The sequence below is a fragment of the Lingula anatina genome, chromosome 1 (genome assembly GCF_051362555.1).
Source record: "Lingula anatina isolate TDL-2025a chromosome 1, LinAna3.0, whole genome shotgun sequence".
NCBI classification, from domain to species: Eukaryota; Metazoa; Brachiopoda; class Lingulata; order Lingulida; family Lingulidae; genus Lingula; species Lingula anatina.
The window spans coordinates 69,489,367-69,508,566 of NC_141767.1; the positions used below are offsets into that span (position 1 = coordinate 69,489,367).

The 19,200-nt window shown below is 36.7% G+C and overlaps 3 protein-coding genes across 6 annotated transcripts in view; 1 reads left to right on the top strand and 2 right to left on the bottom strand.

Moving 5' to 3' along the window:
• Window positions 1–5,416, bottom strand: part of LOC106174873 (uncharacterized) — a 17,086-nt gene extending 11,670 nt beyond the window's left edge. For 3 of the 4 annotated variants that reach the window (XM_087000164.1, XM_013556614.2, XM_013556612.2), the window contains exons 1-3: window positions 5,246–5,416; window positions 3,508–3,578; window positions 107–3,025 (exon numbers count right to left, since the gene is read on the bottom strand). In XM_087000164.1, coding sequence (XP_086856290.1) covers window positions 107–3,025; window positions 3,508–3,565 — 2,977 coding nt within the window. In that variant the 5' untranslated portion in view covers window positions 3,566–3,578; window positions 5,246–5,416. Of the gene's footprint in view, window positions 1–106; window positions 3,026–3,507; window positions 3,579–4,816; window positions 5,219–5,245 lie in introns of those variants that run through there. The other variant, XM_013556613.2, reaches the window with a different exon arrangement.
• A 162-nt stretch (window positions 5,417–5,578) lies between these two features.
• Window positions 5,579–9,386, top strand: LOC106174874 (ERI1 exoribonuclease 3). The gene is made up of 7 exons (XM_013556615.2): window positions 5,579–5,878; window positions 6,475–6,591; window positions 6,818–6,877; window positions 7,219–7,310; window positions 7,554–7,626; window positions 7,901–7,997; window positions 9,065–9,386. Exons 1-7 carry the CDS (start codon window positions 5,579–5,581, stop codon window positions 9,151–9,153), a joined length of 828 nt encoding a protein of 275 aa, XP_013412069.1. The 3' UTR covers window positions 9,154–9,386.
• Window positions 9,387–9,564: 178 nt separating this feature from the next.
• On the bottom strand, window positions 9,565–19,136 carry LOC106174891 (PDZ domain-containing protein GIPC1). The gene is made up of 5 exons (XM_013556656.2): window positions 18,680–19,136; window positions 16,927–17,296; window positions 15,656–15,759; window positions 13,547–13,628; window positions 9,565–12,193 (listed from the first exon to the last, which is right to left on the bottom strand). The coding sequence occupies exons 1-5, from the start codon at window positions 18,983–18,985 to the stop codon at window positions 12,009–12,011; spliced, it is 1,047 nt and encodes a 348-aa protein (XP_013412110.1). The 5' UTR covers window positions 18,986–19,136; the 3' UTR covers window positions 9,565–12,008.
• Between the last annotated feature and the right edge of the window lie 64 nt (window positions 19,137–19,200).

Below are 19,200 nucleotides of genomic sequence, written 5' to 3' on the forward strand. Positions count from 1 at the left end.
AACAAGTTTATTCCTGATTGATATTGTTCTATATGCTTAATAACTCAAAAATTTTGGCAGACGTAACTGGTAAAATGGACATTTTTAGCATGTCTGCTCAGCCCACCTGGTCGTATTCCAGCCTCTTCTGCCAACTGCGCCATGTCCATAGAGTGAGGCCGGACCGTGTCATCTTCTGCCCTCACACGCACATCTCTGGGAGGTAAATTCAAGCTGGTTGGACGTTTTTGCCTTGGAGGTGCCGCTGATGCCCCATCTTCATCATACACAGGTTGGACATCTACTGCCGCTGTATCACCTGGTATCTGACTGGGAGAAGCATGGCCAGGACCCATGGGGTTGACCCCAACACTCTCTCCCCCATCTCCCTGCACTGGTGCTGATGTTGGTGAAGAAGACCTTGCTTCTGGCACCACTTGGGTCTGCGTCTGAGACCAATCTGGGTTAGGCCTCCCTGGGAACACTAAGGGAACACCCACGGTGTCTGTATCACAGAGTGTATTATTGTCTATCAAATCACCCACGGAGCATTCCGTATTATTACCATCATGGAGACCCCTTTCAGGATGAACGTCCATGCCTGATTCATTACTGTTCTGTACACTTTTAATATTGAGGTTCATTTGTTTTTTCTTGAGCTGCTGTCTATTTTGCTCTGCTATTTGCCCATTAACGATGTCATGTGGATTCTCCATAGCATCAACGTGGCGGGGCCTTCCGCCAATTTGTGGTTCTTGCCCAGGAGACCTTGCTGTTGCTGCACTGGGGCTAAAGGTTGGAGGAGGAAGAGACACAGTGGACAAACCTAACAGACTATTAGGTCTCTTCATCTGTCCAGTTTCTTTCTGTCGTACTTGTGGCTCCTGCGGTGACCATGGCGACTGGGGAGGTGAGGCTGGAGAATATCCTGACCTGGTCTGTTGTCCATCACTGGTCACCTTGGATGGACTGTGGGCACTGTGAGATGGACTGGAGCTGGCAGTGAATGCTTGCACAGTCTGGATACTGGCAAACTTGCTAGGTGAGGGTAATGCTGATGTTGATGCTGCTTCTGTTGATGATGATGATAATGGCAAATCTTTAACTGGGGATAAAGCTGCTGTTGTGCTGTTTTCCATGGTAACCTGGTCATCCTGGCCTGAATTCTCTCCTTTTGGTGCAGGTGTTGACTCTTTCAAACCAGACTCTTGACTTTTGATAGCATTTACTGTTTGGACACGCGCTGGCGCTTGATGGGCAGCATTCAATCTTTCAGGCTGCACATAAGTTTCAGTAACTGCCTTGCTCTCGTCTTCCTCTTCCTCGACTATTGCATCATGTGTATCTACATAACCAGGAATCTTCCCAAACCCAGGATCGTCCATGGGCGTGGGCATATGTCCACCTGGATACGACGTGCTACCTTTCACTGAGGCAACCTCAGATTCTATTGCCAGTGTACCCGAGTCCCGAGACAAGCTCACCCCAGAGTCCCTCTCAATTGGTTTCCAAGTTTCTCTCTTGTCTACCTGTTTTAGTTCAGTGTGAATGTCTGTCGCTTTTGGAAATGAATTTTGCTGCAGCTGTTTGTTTTCATCTGTCATATTAAAATCCTCTAAAAGAGCATCCAAGTCACCTTCAGTGACCTCAATATCATCTAAATCTCCAAAACCAACCTTGGTTCGAGCTTCTACAGTCTGTGGTCTCAAACTAGTAGCATGCTGAGCTTGACTACCTGAACTGGAATTGTCTGTACACGAGTTTACAGCCACATTGCTTTCAGTCCAAATTCCCTGACCACTTTCTGGACCACAAGAGGAGATTTCTTCACTCCTTTCAATTGCTGTGTTTTCATTATCTCCCAAGAGCGCCTGTGTCACAATGCTGGCTAGGTTATTTACAGAGAGCCCTTCACTGGCCTGTTCTTGATGGTGATGATGATGATGATGATATGTTGTGTCTATTGCTTCTCCTCCTTTTGTTTGCTTAATAGATTCTAAATCCATTTCCGACATACCAAAACCTCTGGGTATGGCAGCAGAAGTGCTCTGGGGTGATCCGAAACCCGATTCCACACTACTCTCTGTAGAAGAGGAATCTTGTTGCTCAAAGTTTTTACTCATTTTTTCAACTTCAATTTTATCTTTGGTATCAAGATCTAAACTTCCATACCCCTGTCCTTCATTTCTGTTTAAACCTGTGGCATTTCTAACCTCATTTGATAACACATTTTGATTTTGTACTCCTGATCCTGGTAGACTGTTTATACTGTTAAAGCCCCCCATCACCGGGAAGCCAGGTGCTCCATTCAAATTTGTATAATGATAACCATGTTCAGGTCCATGGTTAATGTTTTTATTTTGACTAGAAAGATTTGCATTCTGTGCCTTGTTAGGCCTGGCAGTGTTAAGAGCCTTTGGTGTCTGTGATATTGCAACTGTGTACTTTTCATTGACAGCCACTGGCCCTGTTGTCAGCTTTCCTGTGCTGACAGAATTAATGTCATTAATAATCCTGGCTTCTGGAGGAAGCTGACCCGGTGTGAACTGTTGGGACAAGGTCATCACAGGAACAGCTGCATCAGACTTATCTAAAGACCTCCCATTGTTTCCAGTCAAATAGGGAGAAGTCCTGGTTTCAGAAATTGGTGGTGTAGAAATATTATTATTGTACAGATTGCTACTTAAACTTGGACCACGTGACTGGGTTTGACTACTGAACTGGTGTATTTCAGACACCCCATTCTGACTGGGGGTAGACAAGTCGGGAGCAGCAGGCTCCAATGTTATAGGAGGTCTGAGCGGAGACGGACCAAAGTCTGCGTCATCTAAGTCAAGAGTGTCTGGTGGTGTCTGAAAGGGAGAGTCATATCTCAACCTCGTGTCTGGACCATCATTGGACCTGAGCTTGGCAACTGGTGTATGGAACTGTTCGGGGGGTTCTAATGGAGGAATGAGGCTGTATGGGGTCTCCCCACTGGCCTTCAGGAAGTCCTCCAAACCGCTGGCTTTGATCTCCTTTCCTGGGGCTACTTCTGAAGCATCGTCTGAAATGTATACTTTAGTTTAACTCACATTTACACATAAAATGTTACTGCTTATAAACTGTACTGTAAACAAACATTTGTCTAAATACTGCAAAGATAAATGATAGATATCATTGCTCTTTTGAATAAAAAACACCATCTTTAGTTAAACATTTACACAAGATACTGTTTTCCTTATGTTGTCATGTAAAAATGTTGACGTGATAAGCATGAAACATGACTTATGTACATAGAGCTCATTTGTTTTTATATTCATGAATCTAAAGAGAAAGCAATTTTTTATGCTATCGCTAAGACTTAGACTTTAACCATAGCACAATAGCAAGGACAGACATGTTCTATATATTATCCAATGTTAATGCTGCCTGTCACATGAGCTCTGATGACATGTCTGTGCATACGACAGTACCCATCTCTGTCTGACCTGGACGCAGCAACAGAATGCTTTTACAACAGAAAATAATTCAATGTAAGATCAATACCTTCATTCAGTTCAAATTCATCCAAAACTTTATCCAAATCTATGGCAAACTTCTCCATCTTTTACCAGATTCTGAAAAGCAAGGGAAGACTTTGAAAAAGACCTAAAATGATTATTAGGTGGAAAAACTTATTCCATTTAAAATACCTACCCCCACCCATCTCTCACACTTAGTTGAGCATGGAAAAGAAGGCTAAATCAATACTGTAACAGATCTTAAACCAACTTCAACAACTGGGTCTGTCACTTGCCAGGGCACTCATTTAGGTGCACTGGGCAGCTGTTTACTGCTTCGCCTATATATATATATATATATATATATATATATATATATATATATATAGAGAGAGAGAGAGAGAGAGAGAGAGAGAGAGAGAGAGAGAGAGAGAGAGAGAGAGAGAGAGAGAGAGAGAGAGAGAGAGAGAGAGAGAGAGAGAGAGAGAGAGAGAGAGAGAGAGAGAGAGAGATAAGACATGTTTGATTGAAAAAAAAATATTCTAGGAACCTGAAATCAAATCAAATATAGTTTTTATCATTTTCACTGCCTTATTTGACTGAAAGGAGGTGACATTAAAAGAAAAAATGTTCAATAGCTTGGTACTTAAATCATAAATGAAAATTATCAAACACAACCTGAAAAATCTTTCATACCATTAACGGTTTGAAAGATTTTTGGCTTGTGTTTGATAATTTTCATTTATGAGATGACATTTAGTTTTAAACAGATTTGTTACATATATGAGTTATTGTTACAAACATTTAGTACATCAAACACATGCCAATACAAGAACATAATTTTAGATTTTTGATAAACTTCTAACAAATTTATGACCCCCATTCTGTGTTGGCACCAAGCTTTGTACAATTTTAAGTTTTGCTAATGAAAGTTGATATCAATTAACAAACCTCAAACACACATCAGTCTTCTCAACTGTATGTCTAACATTTCATATTTTAATAAACATTCCAATATCTGTAATCATCTTCACCATCTATCAAATTTTCAATATTTATCACAAAAGACCCAATCTATATCACAGAAACAAACTACATATAAAGCACTTGCAACAATTCTGCTTAAAATAATGGCTGCCTTTTAATATCTATAAACAAGTGTTTTCATCAAAATATTGTCATTTAAGTTTATCTAAGAAATAAACTGCATTAAAAATGTCACATATAATTTGATGCAAACTGAAGAAACATAATCACTGATATGCATTTAGAATGAAACATGACATTTATTAATACCATAAAACAATTCTTTAAACAATGGTACTTTTAAAACAGGATTCTTAAAGACACATTACCCTTAATGTTCCATTTACCAACGACCAGCTATTAGTTTCTAAGGTAAGGCAAATAATATAAGTTGCACATATTCTAAATCAATGACAGCAGATTTGTCTATTTTTAGCCTTGATGACTCATCCCGACATGACGCACCTTCCTCACAAATGACAGTAGAACCCCGATAAAAATGAAATAATTAGAGCGAAAAACCATGGTATCGTCTGCAGAAGTCAGCCTGTGTCTGCTCAACGTGCCCCTAACCCCGGGGTCTCTCCTGTACAGGTGAAGGAACTAGACAGACTGGGCCCTGGAGATTATTTATCATTGCTGTGCTTTGCATAGACATTTGCACAGGTACATAAGTAATATATTATCCATGCATTGACACAGATGGCACAGAAACATTTATCCATCAACTAGTTCTATGTCTGGTCCTTCGTTCTTACCTTAATATAATCCAATACATTTGATAACGTTAAGGAGAAGTTACTTTACCACGAAACTCGCCATTTTGATGAGCAGGTGCGACCTGGAAATCTCGAATAATCTCGTGTCCTGATGCTTCCTGTTTTAGGTGTGTAGTACGGCTGTGAGCATATATGAGAATTGTTCTGCGCACTGTGAGATATGTAATCTCCTTGCATGTCATCAGTGTTATGCGAAATATCAAAGTATCTAAAGATTACATGCATAGTTAAAGAAGGCTGTCATGTGATAAAGAACGAGATGTCAGTCTTAGGTCAAGGCCATTTTCAGGTCACTCACTGGATGCTGCACACATGCTGCTCTCTGTGTCAAGGAGTGTGTTTCTCTGTCGATCTGTCGGGATACCGCAGTTTATCTGTCATGCGAGGTTTTTAACGAACAGAAGCAGGTCTAAATCAGCTCGGCCTGCATTAAAACCAACGAAGAAAGAACCTAAAGTGCCTGTAGGACGGAAATCGGCTCTAGATGCATTGAGAGAGATTGAAATTGCACAAAAACCAACCCCAAAACAACTTTTTGATTACTTTTTGGTTCTAGATTTCGAAGCAACGTGTGATGATGGTTCTATTGTTGACGAAAAAGTTGAAGTTCAGGCAAGTATTAAAATTAAAGGAATGGTATGACAGAAGACATAAATATTAGAATTATAGAAAAGTTGTTTGAGTCCTGCTATCTGGGATACTAGCACAAGTAATCGCCTGTAAAAGGCTATAAAAGATTTAAATTTCACAGGCAATTGATGAGATTAAACTGTATTAATCAATTAACATTGCATAACTATGCTTTAATATTTATAGTGAAATACTATTGCCATACCAGCACTTTAAAGATAAAATTGGTCAGAGATAGCATGCCACAACAATCCAGGATATACCTTTTCTTTCAGTGCAAAAATCATGATTGGATTTCACCACTGAGATTCATCATAACTAAAATGTCTATAGCTAAATCTGCATTTGCTGTCACAGTTATACATAGGTTGAAATAAGACACTCCCGCTGGAGCGCTTACCAGTAGGTTATACATGCACTGATGAGACTTTTTGGACTTTCCTTGGAATTCCGATTTTTTCAGGGTCATTTGGGTCATTCTTGTGAAACGTGTAAATCCTACTTTTTCAATGAGGACTGGTCTCATGGATTAACAACATCAGACATGCTTGTTTAAATCTCATTTTTTTTCTTTTCAGGAAATAATAGAATTTCCCGTTGTTAAAATAAATTCAAATACCTGGAAAACAGAAGCATTGTTTTATCATTATGTTCGCCCACAGGTTCATCCAACATTGTCAGCTTTTTGCACAAAGGTATTTAAAAAATTCTCCTACTAGATAATTTGTCACACTGAAAGGTTTTGTGTCAGTAACAATTTGTCTTTCTAAGTTAATTATATTTTAGGACACATTTATTTCTTTTTTAAAGATCAATACATAATTGTCTTATTTCTTTTCTAAACAAATTCTTCAAAATAAGCAGAATATGACTAAGAACTGGGTGAGTGGTGTTTTGCTAATTTTAAACCTATTTTACCAGCTTACAGGTATTCTGCAACCAATGGTAGAAAATCAACCAGATATCAAAGAAGTACTAAAAGTAAGAATAGATTTTTCATTATATTTTTCAGAATTATTTTGATGTCTTTTAAATATAGTTAAGAATACCTAACAATATAAAAAATATAAATTGCATTCATAATGTATACCTGATTTTATTCATTCATTTATTCATTCACTTAAAATCATTGCCAGTATTTTTTTCTTTTGGCATCCTATGTTTTCCTCTCTTTTCCAGTCCATAATGTTCATGCAGTGACTGTTTATGAAGATAAGGTTTAAGCAGGGATATATATTTGTTTTATAGTGATTGTAGTTTGAATTTAAACTTGTGAATTGATATTGGTATAAGTTGTTAATAAATTAATGATGTAATTTCAGAAGTTCGACACATGGATGCTTAAAGAAGGGCTACTAGATGATGGTGTAAAATTTGCATTTGTTACATATGGCGATTGGGATTTAGGGAAATTGTAAGTGTGAACAATTCAATAAAAAAACAGAAATCAAATGAATTTTAAAGTTTGTATATAGATTTGAACAGATAACTTACTGAAGTCCTTTTGTGTCATATGATTTGGTTTCAAGTCTCTAAAATGAACCTTTTATCTATGCATTTCTCCAATCACCTTATAAATGTCTAATATTGGTTTAATTAAATTGTTTGTTTATTAGTTTTTTGTTTGTTTGTGATAATATAACAAATATTTTTTCAGACTTCCTCGAAACTGTGCATACTTTAACATCCCAGTGCCAGCTTATTTTAAGGAATGGATAAATATTAAAAGGGTAATTGTAAATTATGATATCTGTCATCTTGCACTGTCTCAGTCATGGTTACGGGTATATTGACTGTTTACTCAGGAAGTACATTCTCGGAAAAAGCACTCCTAATGTTAAAGATGTAATAAGTGTAATGAGCACTACATGCATATGTTATAGTGACATTTACAGGCTAATTGTTCATGTACTAGGTTTCAATACATATCATAGAAGTCAATCAAGCCTTGCAACAATGTTCTATGTTCATGAGATTCATTTCCCATCTTTCTTTTTTTCCCAGCCTGTAAGTGATGTGACAGGGATATATCCTCGAAGTTTTTTCCATGCCCTTCAAGTTATGAATGTAGAACACATTGGTCGTCATCATAGTGGCTTAGGTAATATCATCTTACAGAGGTCATTCTTTAAAGACATTCACAGATAAAATTTTTAATAAATGAACCATGGGAGGCAGTCATGGAAGTGAAAAAATAAAAATTTCATGGAGGGCTTTTTAGGGGAAATCACATTAGACTTCTTACATAAAAGGGTAAAATTTTATAAAATGCATTTGAAAGGAAAGGCTCCATCTGTTGAACAACAATACCTACTTGAAATCATTCAGCGTGCATGTCTGAAAAAGTATGTGGCAAATCCAATTATCCATATGATTTCGTAGTTGAAATGCAAGATTTTATAAGCTACTTGTGGACCTCATGTTGATGGGTTCAATTTTAATGGTAACCGAACCTGATGTTCCCAGATTGTACCCCTGCCAGGATGGTAGTATAAGGCTGTATTCCCAGAGCTTTTAGATCGATCTATCCCCGCGGGGAGTCTCACTAGATTACTGTCAGATAATCCGGCTTAAATGTCCGTCCCGCCTACTTCAAGCTGTAAGAGGGTAATTAACTTTCGTGCCCGCCCAGCTGACAGCTATTTAGCGTGAACCCCCAGGGAGTTAGGTTGATCTAAAGTAGATTGATCTAATCTCTGGAAATGGGGTCTAAGGGGCCATTCAGAATAGAAGATCCGAGTATCAACTGGTCCAAAGCTCAAATATGGCAGACCCTACATGAAAGGAAGACTGCTTAATCTTGTCATTTTTTTCTCCACCTCTCACATGCCTCCTCATACGTCTGGTCGAATGGAGCTGAGATTTAATAACTGTGCCCCTGCAGGGATGACGCGTTGGGAGGCATGTGAGAGGCAGAGAGACCATTACAGGATTAATCCATTTATTCGTATGAATTTGTAGTTGAAATGCAAGATTTTATAAGCTATTTGGGGATCTTTCATTCTGAATGGGGCCTAATAGTATGAGAACTGTTACATGTACCAGGGTTGTCTGGTTGCAGTGTAGTCACTGTATGTAATGTTTCAAAAACAACTTATGATTTTCAAAAGTGTTGAATTGATTTAATCCAGTCAGACAATGTCAGATTGTTTTATTTTGTCTTTTTAGATGATGTAAAGAATACTGCTAATCTCTTGAGGGCTGTGGCAGAGAAGGATTATGTTTTTCAAATTACACAATGGACAGCTGTGAACTGAATTCTGGATATTAAGGATACATTTCATTCTTTTTTGTCTTAAAAGGATAACTGCACTGATATTTGAAAAGGTGGAGTGACAGTGTGGAGCAGAAGTTGAATCCAACTGTTGAACATTATATTGGTTTGTCCACCTTGGGACAGCCTACATGACATCATTTCTAATAGCCTGGTTTATGACAGGATTTTATTTCATGCCCACTTATCGTAATAAAAAAATTAAGGCTTATTTCAGTGATGTCTTGAAAATTTAATTTGCTTTTCCCCTGCCAACCCCCTCCCCATGTGAAATCCGACCCCCCCTCACCCCTTACACACACACACTTCAACCAAAAACTTCGTTTGTCACCAAGACAACATCTCAATAAATTTCAAATGTTTGAACAAATACACTAAAGAGACTCAACAAGTCTTAAGTGATCAATCACAGTTTATTACACAAATAATGTGCTTACATATAGAAATATATGGAATTTGGGCTCTATTAGTACTTAAAACATTTGATGAGATAAAAGGTAAGTTTGTAGACTTCTCTTTTTCACTAAAATGCAAGTGCCAGACGTGAATTGCATGACAGAGCAGGAAAAAAAAGAAAGTGTGGACAATCTACTCTATCCCATGGCACGAAGAAGTAGAAATCTACACTAAAACTTATTTTTGCAAAGATAACCTTTAACAAAAGGAAGTGTTGACTAGATAGTTTTGATTGTAGTGAACAAGACACAATCTGAACGACATGGTATAACCATTTCTGTAATGGTGAAATGAAAGGGCAATTATCTGCTATATATTAAATATTAATAATGCTCTTAATCAAGAAATGCCTATGAATGCTGGAATAAAGGCTTCAAATTTTGTACATTGCACCCATAATAGAAGTATGCACTGCTTAAATAAACTTTGTACACACGATAAAGAGATGCAACATACAACCAAGGTCATATTAAACAAAAAGACTTGATATAATATAAAATCAATGGAATGATTGCAATCAAGATCTTATCAATATACAAAACAATACTCATTGAAAGAGTTGGGTTGACTCAATTTTCACAGAAATGTAATAGAATGGATCAAATAATTCCATTATACAATATAATATGAAAACTATCACTCTCTTTACATAATTTCTTTCCAAGATAACATAGTAAGACATCAAACATGCTACTTTGAAGTGAGAAAGATCAACAATACCAAACCTTGCTCACAGTAACATTCTGGAAAAAAAGTATCTGGAATCTGTAACATTAATCAAGGTAAAATCAAAGTAAATAATGTGATTGCAGCTTTCACAATACGTCTATGATCTACATAACAGAAAGAGGGTAAACTACTCCCGTGATAAAACATGATAAAGACGTGATAAAACACTCCATTTCATAGTTCTGATTTCCCTAGCTAAATCATCTTTTAAAACCTTCATACACTTAAAATCAATTATTCCCAACCTTGGTTTTATTCATTATCTTGAGAGTCTGGCATAATGTTTATATTATTGTGCCTTTTTAATTTCTTATTTTCCATCTATCATTGATAATAGTCTGACAAAATCCATGTCTGTACATTGCTGTACTTATGTCCACTGTAACATCTAGGACACAGCTTGTCTCCAGTGTATCAGCTGTAGGAAATGACTCCCTCCTCACTCCTGTATTGTCCATGTGCTTGGACTCTCACAGGAACAAACACCTTTATATTAAAGCTTGTACTTTTGTAGTCAGTTATGCCGCACATTATCTTAAAGCAACTGTAAAAACTACTTTTAAGGCTTATTCCCATTAGACCATATAGCTATATGGATAGTTACTGAGATCTCCCCAATTTAAATGATTACCTACTAGGTACAAAAAATACCATTGAAAGGCTTGTCTTGCCAGAAAATACTGTCTTCACACATTTTTCATCACATCCACTTTCAATGATTATAAATCTGCAATTATAAATTTTCATAAATAATAACAAGAAGTTATCACATTTCATGTCTTTCTTGGTCCCATTATCATCAACTACCAAGGAATGCAGCATGAAGCAAACAAGCTATAATAATTATACTTAGACATGAGGAAACTGTTTCCACAACAATAACATTCAAAGTGCACTAACAATTAAATATAGCTAAATTCTGATTAAATATGGTACCTACCAAAAAATGAATAAGAAAGCAAGACAGTGTAATAAACAATTAAGTGAACACAATATGCACTTGTATATGTGCACAAGAAGTAACCTTGCCAAAATTTTTACATAGTGCTCCTAACATTTAAATCTGCAGATTGGTTTAACCGAATTTCATTTAATTTGGCTAAATACAGAACAGGCATCCTTGATCTGATAAGCTGCAGAACAGACACATTGCTGTGATTCCCATTGGCATATAGTGAGTGGCTATAATACAGTCCTTAGGCCTTACTCTGAAGCTCAAATTGGATTAAATAACCTACAATTGCAAACATAAGCAAAAGTTCCTACATCTTGCTATCAGTCTTTCTTTTATGAATAGCAATAACAACATCGAGAAAAAAGCACTTATGAAAAGATAACTGCCACTTGAAGCCACACTGCAATATAACTCCATATCTACACATCATCAACAATCACAACAATAAACATTAATTGAGCTGCACCATCCCCATTTCTAAAAGATTCAAATAAGTAGTGATGCTGCTACCTAAAATGCATCTTTTCTTAACATGACAACCTTTAATAAGGTTTCTGGTCCCTGTGCTGTGTAATACCCCTTATGTGGTCATAAATATACATCTGAATCACATTTTTGTAGGCGTGGTACAAGCTTCTTGGCATTAAAAAGGTATAAACCTGGGTAATGACTATTGTTAATCTTCATGTGGACTAGTACTAAAACTGCTCACTGAATTCTGCTACTTCTTTAAGTCGGCCGCTCTTGGCATCAGAAATCGCACCCCACAAATCAAAAACAAAGTCATCTGTAAAGCCAAACATCCCCAGGTCCGAGTTATCCATGGCTAATGCAAAATCGTGAGGGTTGTCTTTTTGACTGCCGATTTCCCAGATTGTCTGAGCTGAAATAGAAAACACAAAGCATGTCAGCAGTAGTTAACAAGGTGTGTCTAGTCCATTCAATTTAAAATAGTTCTTTTCAGTGAGCCCATTGTCGAACAAGACTTATCATAACTAAAGAATTCAGTAATTTCACCTAATTTTTACACCTGTACTGATTTTGTATGACTCATCAAGCCATATGTGTGTGTACACAGGGAATTAACCCTTTTGGTTTAATGGGTGGGATTTTATACTGCATACACATCACCTCCATGGACACAGAAAATCCATTCAAATGAGACAGATTTGATTTTTAAAAGTTGTACATATTATTTAGTGCTTTCCTTTGTAAATGTGCTCAAGTCACTGCAAATATCATCCTGACAGGAGGGAAATGCAAAATGTTATGAGACATTAATTAAAATCTTTCAGCTGTTTTATAGAGTCCAGAGGAACAGCTGTGACCCTTGAATCTCTTTAGTCTCTTTATTACACAAGCCAACCTTTAATTTCTATTGTCAATATTCACAGGGTTTCATCCTCAACCTCACTTCTCAATACTAGGTCACAGACTTTGGAAGGGTGCACTGCAGTTAGTAGCCCTATTACAAAAGTTGAGATAAGCTGTTTCCTTTGCGTGATGTTGGAATGTGTAGTATGTACAGAAGCCAACATGCTATCAGACTGCGACAAAGTGGAAAAAAAGTCTAATGTATTACTCAAATATATCTCATTGTGTTAAATAAATGTACAAATAAAACCGAGTTTTGCTGTCAAAACTGATTATAAAAAAAATCAGATTAAATTCATTACATCAAATAGTCTAGTTTTGGAGGAAAACATGTTTAAGACATTAGGAGTGATTAATTTTTCAAAAGTTACAGACACATAAATATAATACTTTTCTATGCAGTCTTTGTGCCCTTTGGGGTTTGTAGTTTTGTCAAGTATGTGGACAAATACAAGTCCCTTTAACCTAAAGCTATAAATATCTTATCTAAAAATCGCTACTTGTACCGACCAGCATAAGAGTGCTTCTATTCTTCCCTTACCAAAACAATAGTTTTGACTGTATCATAATGTAAACTACCTAATATTGAACGCCATGCTATATGAAGCAAGTTTTTGGGGTCAAAGACATATAACTTGACCATAATCACCTATATGATTATGTGCTATTACAACATCTGATACACATGGTCATTCTCTTCTTCTTTTTATATAAGCAACATTTGTGTTAACAAGCTTAAGGCACTAGACATTATTTTGAAATTATATTCTATGATGATAAAATGTAAACAGAAACATATGGATCATCACCTATATTTCCAGAATCATATTTTATAATTTTTTATAATAAAAACTACACTTACATAATTCTGTATCATTTATTCCCATGAAGGACTCTAACAGTGAGTTGATCTTGTCTGTGGCCACACTCACTACCTCATCAGGCTAAAAAACATAAATTTCATATGACAGACAAAAGAAACAAAGATGTGGACTTATAATGAATTTAAATGATAACTAGAGGATCAGAGAGGCAATACCGCCTCTGGATATTGTACCACCAGCTGGAGTAAGCGCATTCGTATGGAAAACCAAAAACAAACAGGAACAACCACCAGTGTTGTGTTTCACAAGCTCTTCAAAATGCAATAAACAATACAAGAAATATGCCCCTTCCCCTAAAATAAAAAAAACAGCACAACTTTTATAAAAATCGTCTGATCAAGCCGATTTTCAAGAGAATAGGCTTGACAGTTTTCTTTGAAATGCATTATCAGTGTTGCATATATATTGAAAGAAAGAAATAGGCCTATCTCTGCCAGTTTTGGATATATAAGGGATAGAAAATTTGCAAAGTTCAGTTCATGGTGAAAAGAAGGTCAAAGGTCAATTTAAATGTGACAGATGTTCAGCATAAGACTCCCTATTCAAGTTCAAAAGTAACCATGGGTGTATCTCTGCCAGTATTGGAGATAAAAGAGATGGAAAAATTGCAAAGTTCAGTGCATGGTGAAAAGTAGGTCAAAGGTCAATTTCAAGGTCACAGTTAGATTGTTAGTATGTGACTTCCTATTCAAGTTCAATAGTAACTATGGGTTTATCTCTGATAGTTTTGGAGATATAAGGGATAGAAAAATTGCAAAGTTCAGTTCATGGTAAAAAGTAGGTCGAAGGTCAATTTCAAGGTCACAGTTACATTGCCAGTATATGACTTCCTATTCAAGTTCAATGGTAACTATGGGTGTATCTCAGCTACTTTTGGAGTATTTCACATTTTATTTTCACCATTGAATATTGCTGAGTTGTGCTTTTTGATATAGCACAACTCCTTGACCGTATCGCACCAAAAAAATGGACACCACCTCCAGTATTGCGTTTGACAAGCTCTACATAATGCAAAAAACAAGAGGTCTCTAGCATTTACAGTTCCAGAATTATGGCGAGTTTTAAGTTTTGGCATCTTATGGCCGTTTCTCCCATGAAAATGCACCGATTGACCCCAAACTCCCAAAGATGAAAGGAGTTCCTAATTGCATCCCCTCACTATAATATGAGTGCTAAACTCTGTGTTGTTTCTGAAATTCGGCACAAATAAAAGTTTTTTTGCAAAAAATTCCCATTTTTAGAAAATTTTGGCCTGTTTGACCTTGAAAAAAAGATCAAAGGTCAAATCCGAAGGCATATTTGAAATCCTCATATGTGACTTTCGGTCAGACTTCTATACTAATTTTTCCCATAATTCCTTCTGTTTAGGAGATATATAGCATTGAATTTTCAAAAAATTTGAGAAAGGTGCATTTCATTGAGTGTCACGCCCAAGTGAATGCACTGACTGAGACAAAAAAACCAGGGGGGTCAAGTTGAGATTATATGTGACCTAAATCCAAGAGATGGGGACACAGGTCCGCGTGGTCTAGGAGGAGAAGCGGTAACGGTGACTTGTATCCCACGCCACCCTGCGGAGCCGGCGGTGCTTATGGAGCCGGCGGAGCTAACGGAGCTGGCGGAGCCGTACGATACGGGTTGGGACTAAAACCATGAGTACCACCAGCGTACATGCTGGTGGTACTAATAAACTGTACCAAAATAGTTTTGTGAAATCATGCCTACATACATATAATCATTTGTGCACACACACACACACACACACACACACACACACACTATCCGTTTCAATCAGCTTAATGCACTGCTCATTCTCAGATGATATTATTACAAAGTAAAACAGGCAAACAACACAAAGCCATCTCTTTATTATACTGCATAGAAATATGATCCGTGTGACATGCAATAAAAATCAATACCCGCACCTGTCCAGGTAGGTGATGAAAAGGAATATGTATACATTAATATTGAAAAATATGCCTTTTTTTTTTTTTTTTTGCTTGAGCCTTCTATCAATTCTATAGCCTTTTTTCATTCTAAGGACACTGACAGTTGTACAATGATGCTGTTCAACAATTTCTACTCACTACTTCTACTGTTGCTGGCCCCTTTGATCGTAGTCTCAGCGTCTCTTTTCCTGACCCATAGTTGCTTCCTCCTTTCTTACCACCAGATGACGGACCAATATTAGCTGTAATTATTGATGTTCTATATTAAGACCAATTCTATAAGCAAACAATATTAAAAAGCATGCACAGATGACACCAGTTTAAAGGGATAACAACTCTTCATATTGAACCAATTCAAATATATTGTAAACAATGCATAGAAATATAATAAAATTTCTTTTTACCACCAAAAGGGCAGTTATCACAATTATTCTGAAATCTGTGCTTGCCATGGAACCATGTGCAGATTCATAGATGGCTACCCTCCATAAATTAAAAAAACACACTTAAAAAACGACTAACTTTGAATGTCAAAACCAATCCATTAACCATATGTAATTTGTGTGTGAAATCATTGTTTACCCCAGAAAAAATCAGTTTTATAGCACTTTCCTACCAAAAATAAGAGTTGCTATCCCTATAAGCCCTTTGTATTGTTACTTGTTGTAGTATTGTGACAAGTGACAAATGTACATCAGACCAGTTCTAAGGGTTAGGGAAGGTGCATTGCAATAAGCATGAAATAAGTGTGAAATAATATGCAAGCTGGAAATTAGTTTTATGTCACCCTAGTTATAATGAAGGCAGGAGATCCTAATGCATGATTAATGAGGCGCAAACATAGACCATGAGTGCAGAGTCTGATTAAATGTCCTCACATATAAAACCAAACAAAATTGTTCAATCGACAATTTAGGGTCCTGTTTTCCAGGGACAACTGAGAGAAACTGTCAATTTTGAAATTCTGTGGAAAAATTTTGCTGGTGCAGAAATGTGAAAATATCTGTGAATATGTAGCGAAAAAAGTCTCTCTGGTCCTGGTAGAAGTTCAAGGATCCTTTATACCATAAGATCACTGCATTATATCTAATCCCCAGCTCTATTTTCACCATGTAACTCTTTAATTAGCAAACCAAGCAAAAACCAATACACAGGAAAACAGCAAAACTGATGTTTGATGCCAACTCTTCCTTCCCTGATAAAGGTTGCTGGTAGACTTAAAAATATTGGACTGACAGTATTAAACAATGTTACAGCTGTTGAATGGCTGTATGAAAGGATCTATATAACTCAACAGCTGATATATCTTGATTATGAGAGCCTTCAATTTGCATCTCCCTTTTGTGAAAACAGACAATGATAAATTCAATTTCAGCAACATCTTTGAAAATGGCCAAAGGCATACTTACAAAATCCTGACTTCATGGGTCCCACCACCCTCATTGTGAAGGTAGTTCCTACTGGGATTTCTTTCAACATTTTTGCAACTTCATAATGCCTGCTGCCTACTAAACTTGTTTCATTTATCTTTTCTATGTGATCTCCAACATCTATCAGAGGCACTTTGTCCATGACACTTCCTTCCTTGATACGTTTTATAAAGGCATAACCTGCACCGTTATCTGTTATTGTGAGACCTAGTGCTTCTTCCGATTTGGTAATATCCACTTCTTTTGGTTGGCCTTTGACGTGTGCAAATATGAAATCTTCCAGACCTATCTGGCCTCCTAAAAGCCGTGCCATGTCCACTTTGTGTGTATTCAGAGTGCAAAACAAAATCTGAAAGCAAACAATGACAAAATTATAGTTCAGTAATGTAACATACAGGATTGGCATTTTTTTAAAATCTCCATGGAGTTGTGATGTTATAGCAAAAGGTCTATATGCTTTTAGTATTTTTCTTGCAATTTTGCAAATGACAAATTGTTGTATATGATAAATATTACATATGCATTAAATTTATCAATCTAGATAAAAATCCACAGAATATATTTCATTCAATTAGAGTTCTGAGCTTGATACATTTAATATACTACACTTGAGGAGAAAGAAAACCTGATGCTTCATTAACTTCTATCCAAACCATTCTATTTCTGATGTGGTTTCTTTATGGACATTACATGACAAGCATTATTTCAATAAAACAGGCAGTCTCTGAAAATGTGGGAAAAGCTACAGCCGTGTAAAAAAACAGCTTTCTATATTGATCCATGTTGACTTCTGGTTAATATTGAGTATGTGCAAGTGCTTTAACAGAAACTATTCAGTACAAGTCTACTAACATGTCATTGCATGTAGTTCAAATCACAATCAGACATACATGACTCCCTACTTCTTCCAGATGAAACAATTTATCACTAAGGTGATACAGTTGCCATAGACACAAGACAACATTACAATATTATCTGAAAAATTTGAGGATATGTGTCAGATAATCAATATATACAATCACTGCACCAATAACTTTGTGTCACGTATGGTTATCTATTTCTGTGATTCTCTGCCTGTCTGCCAAGATGTCAATATCAAGCTGTACCCATTCAAACAAATGCGCATGCTTAAACACACACACACACACATGCACACACATATACACACACACTGTAAAGAGGGGCTTTAAAAATCAATTTTACAAAATGACTAATAAGACAATTAAGTAGAAAACATTTATGTCTTATCCATTAAAAGCCCTTAAGATAATTAAAAATATTAATTAATAAAAATTAATATTTAAAATTATCCACCTTAAAACATTGTATATTCTCATAATCCTGTCATAATCCAAAAAATAAAGAAAAGACAAGCATGTAAAGAGACATATAAGCAAACAGTTTTATGACACACCCACATTTCTTCATGGGAGTCTGCAATTGACTTCTAAAAGGCAGTGCGCAGTTGTAAGTCATTTCAATATTTATGCAATGTCACGCTTGTGACACTGTTAGATCATAGCTTGCTTAAAACCTTGAGAAAAAGTGAACAGAGCGCAGGCTATTGATCTGTGAAGAGGTAATGGAAATGGATATGTCAACAGATTGTAAACGTTATAATAAATGTGCCTGTAATTCAAAAAGCTGCTATCAACAAATAAAAAAATGTTTGTCAACTGAGACAACACCCTAAATGAATTAATGAAAATAATTCAATTCAACCATCACATACCTCTGAGGCAGGCATATCGTAGCATTCTGCTATTTTTTGATACAGTTCCTTCACATTTGTGAAACCTGTAATAATGCCTGTGGGACTGCCGTGGGCTTGCTGACAATGGAACACTAATTTAGGCCTGTTGTTTTGCTGTGCTGCTGGTTGAACGTTTGGTTTTTGGCCCCCTTTGGTAGCCGACCCATTAGCCTGGGACACAGCGTTGCTCATCTCCCCCGGTGGAGGTGCGGAAGGCGGTTCCTGGTTCGTCGCTTGCGGCTGCTCCACAAGCTGCTCCCTTTTCTTCTTGCCAAACAGGGGCATCCTCGGTAATTACTAATTATCAATATTTATGACAATCAGCTGTCTCCGACCTATGATTGGTCAAATAATGTAGAAAATCACCCAACTCAATTTCCTTGTTGTGTCAATGATCAGCCATCAAACAGGAAGTATGGTGCAGGTCAGTGACATATATTTTCTCACCTACTTACAAGATTTATTTTGTCAAAGTTTTTGAAAGAATAATATCATATAAT

Coding starts and splice junctions, on each gene's coding strand:
- LOC106174874 (XM_013556615.2), top strand. CDS start 5,579: ATGCTGCTCTCTGTGTCAAGGAGTGTGTTTCTCTGTCGATCTGTCGGG. Junction 5,879..6,474: donor ACGAAAAAGTTGAAGTTCAG/GCAAGTATTAAA, acceptor TTTTCTTTTCAG/GAAATAATAGAATTTCCCGT. Junction 7,998..9,064: donor TCGTCATCATAGTGGCTTAG/GTAATATCATCT, acceptor TTGTCTTTTTAG/ATGATGTAAAGAATACTGCT.
- LOC106174891 (XM_013556656.2), bottom strand. CDS start 18,985: ATGCCCCTGTTTGGCAAGAAGAAAAGGGAGCAGCTTGTGGAGCAGCCG. Junction 13,629..15,655: donor GGCCAGCAACAGTAGAAGTA/GTGAGTAGAAAT, acceptor TATGTTTTTTAG/CCTGATGAGGTAGTGAGTGT. Junction 12,194..13,546: donor AATAAATGATACAGAATTAT/GTAAGTGTAGTT, acceptor TTTCTATTTCAG/CTCAGACAATCTGGGAAATC.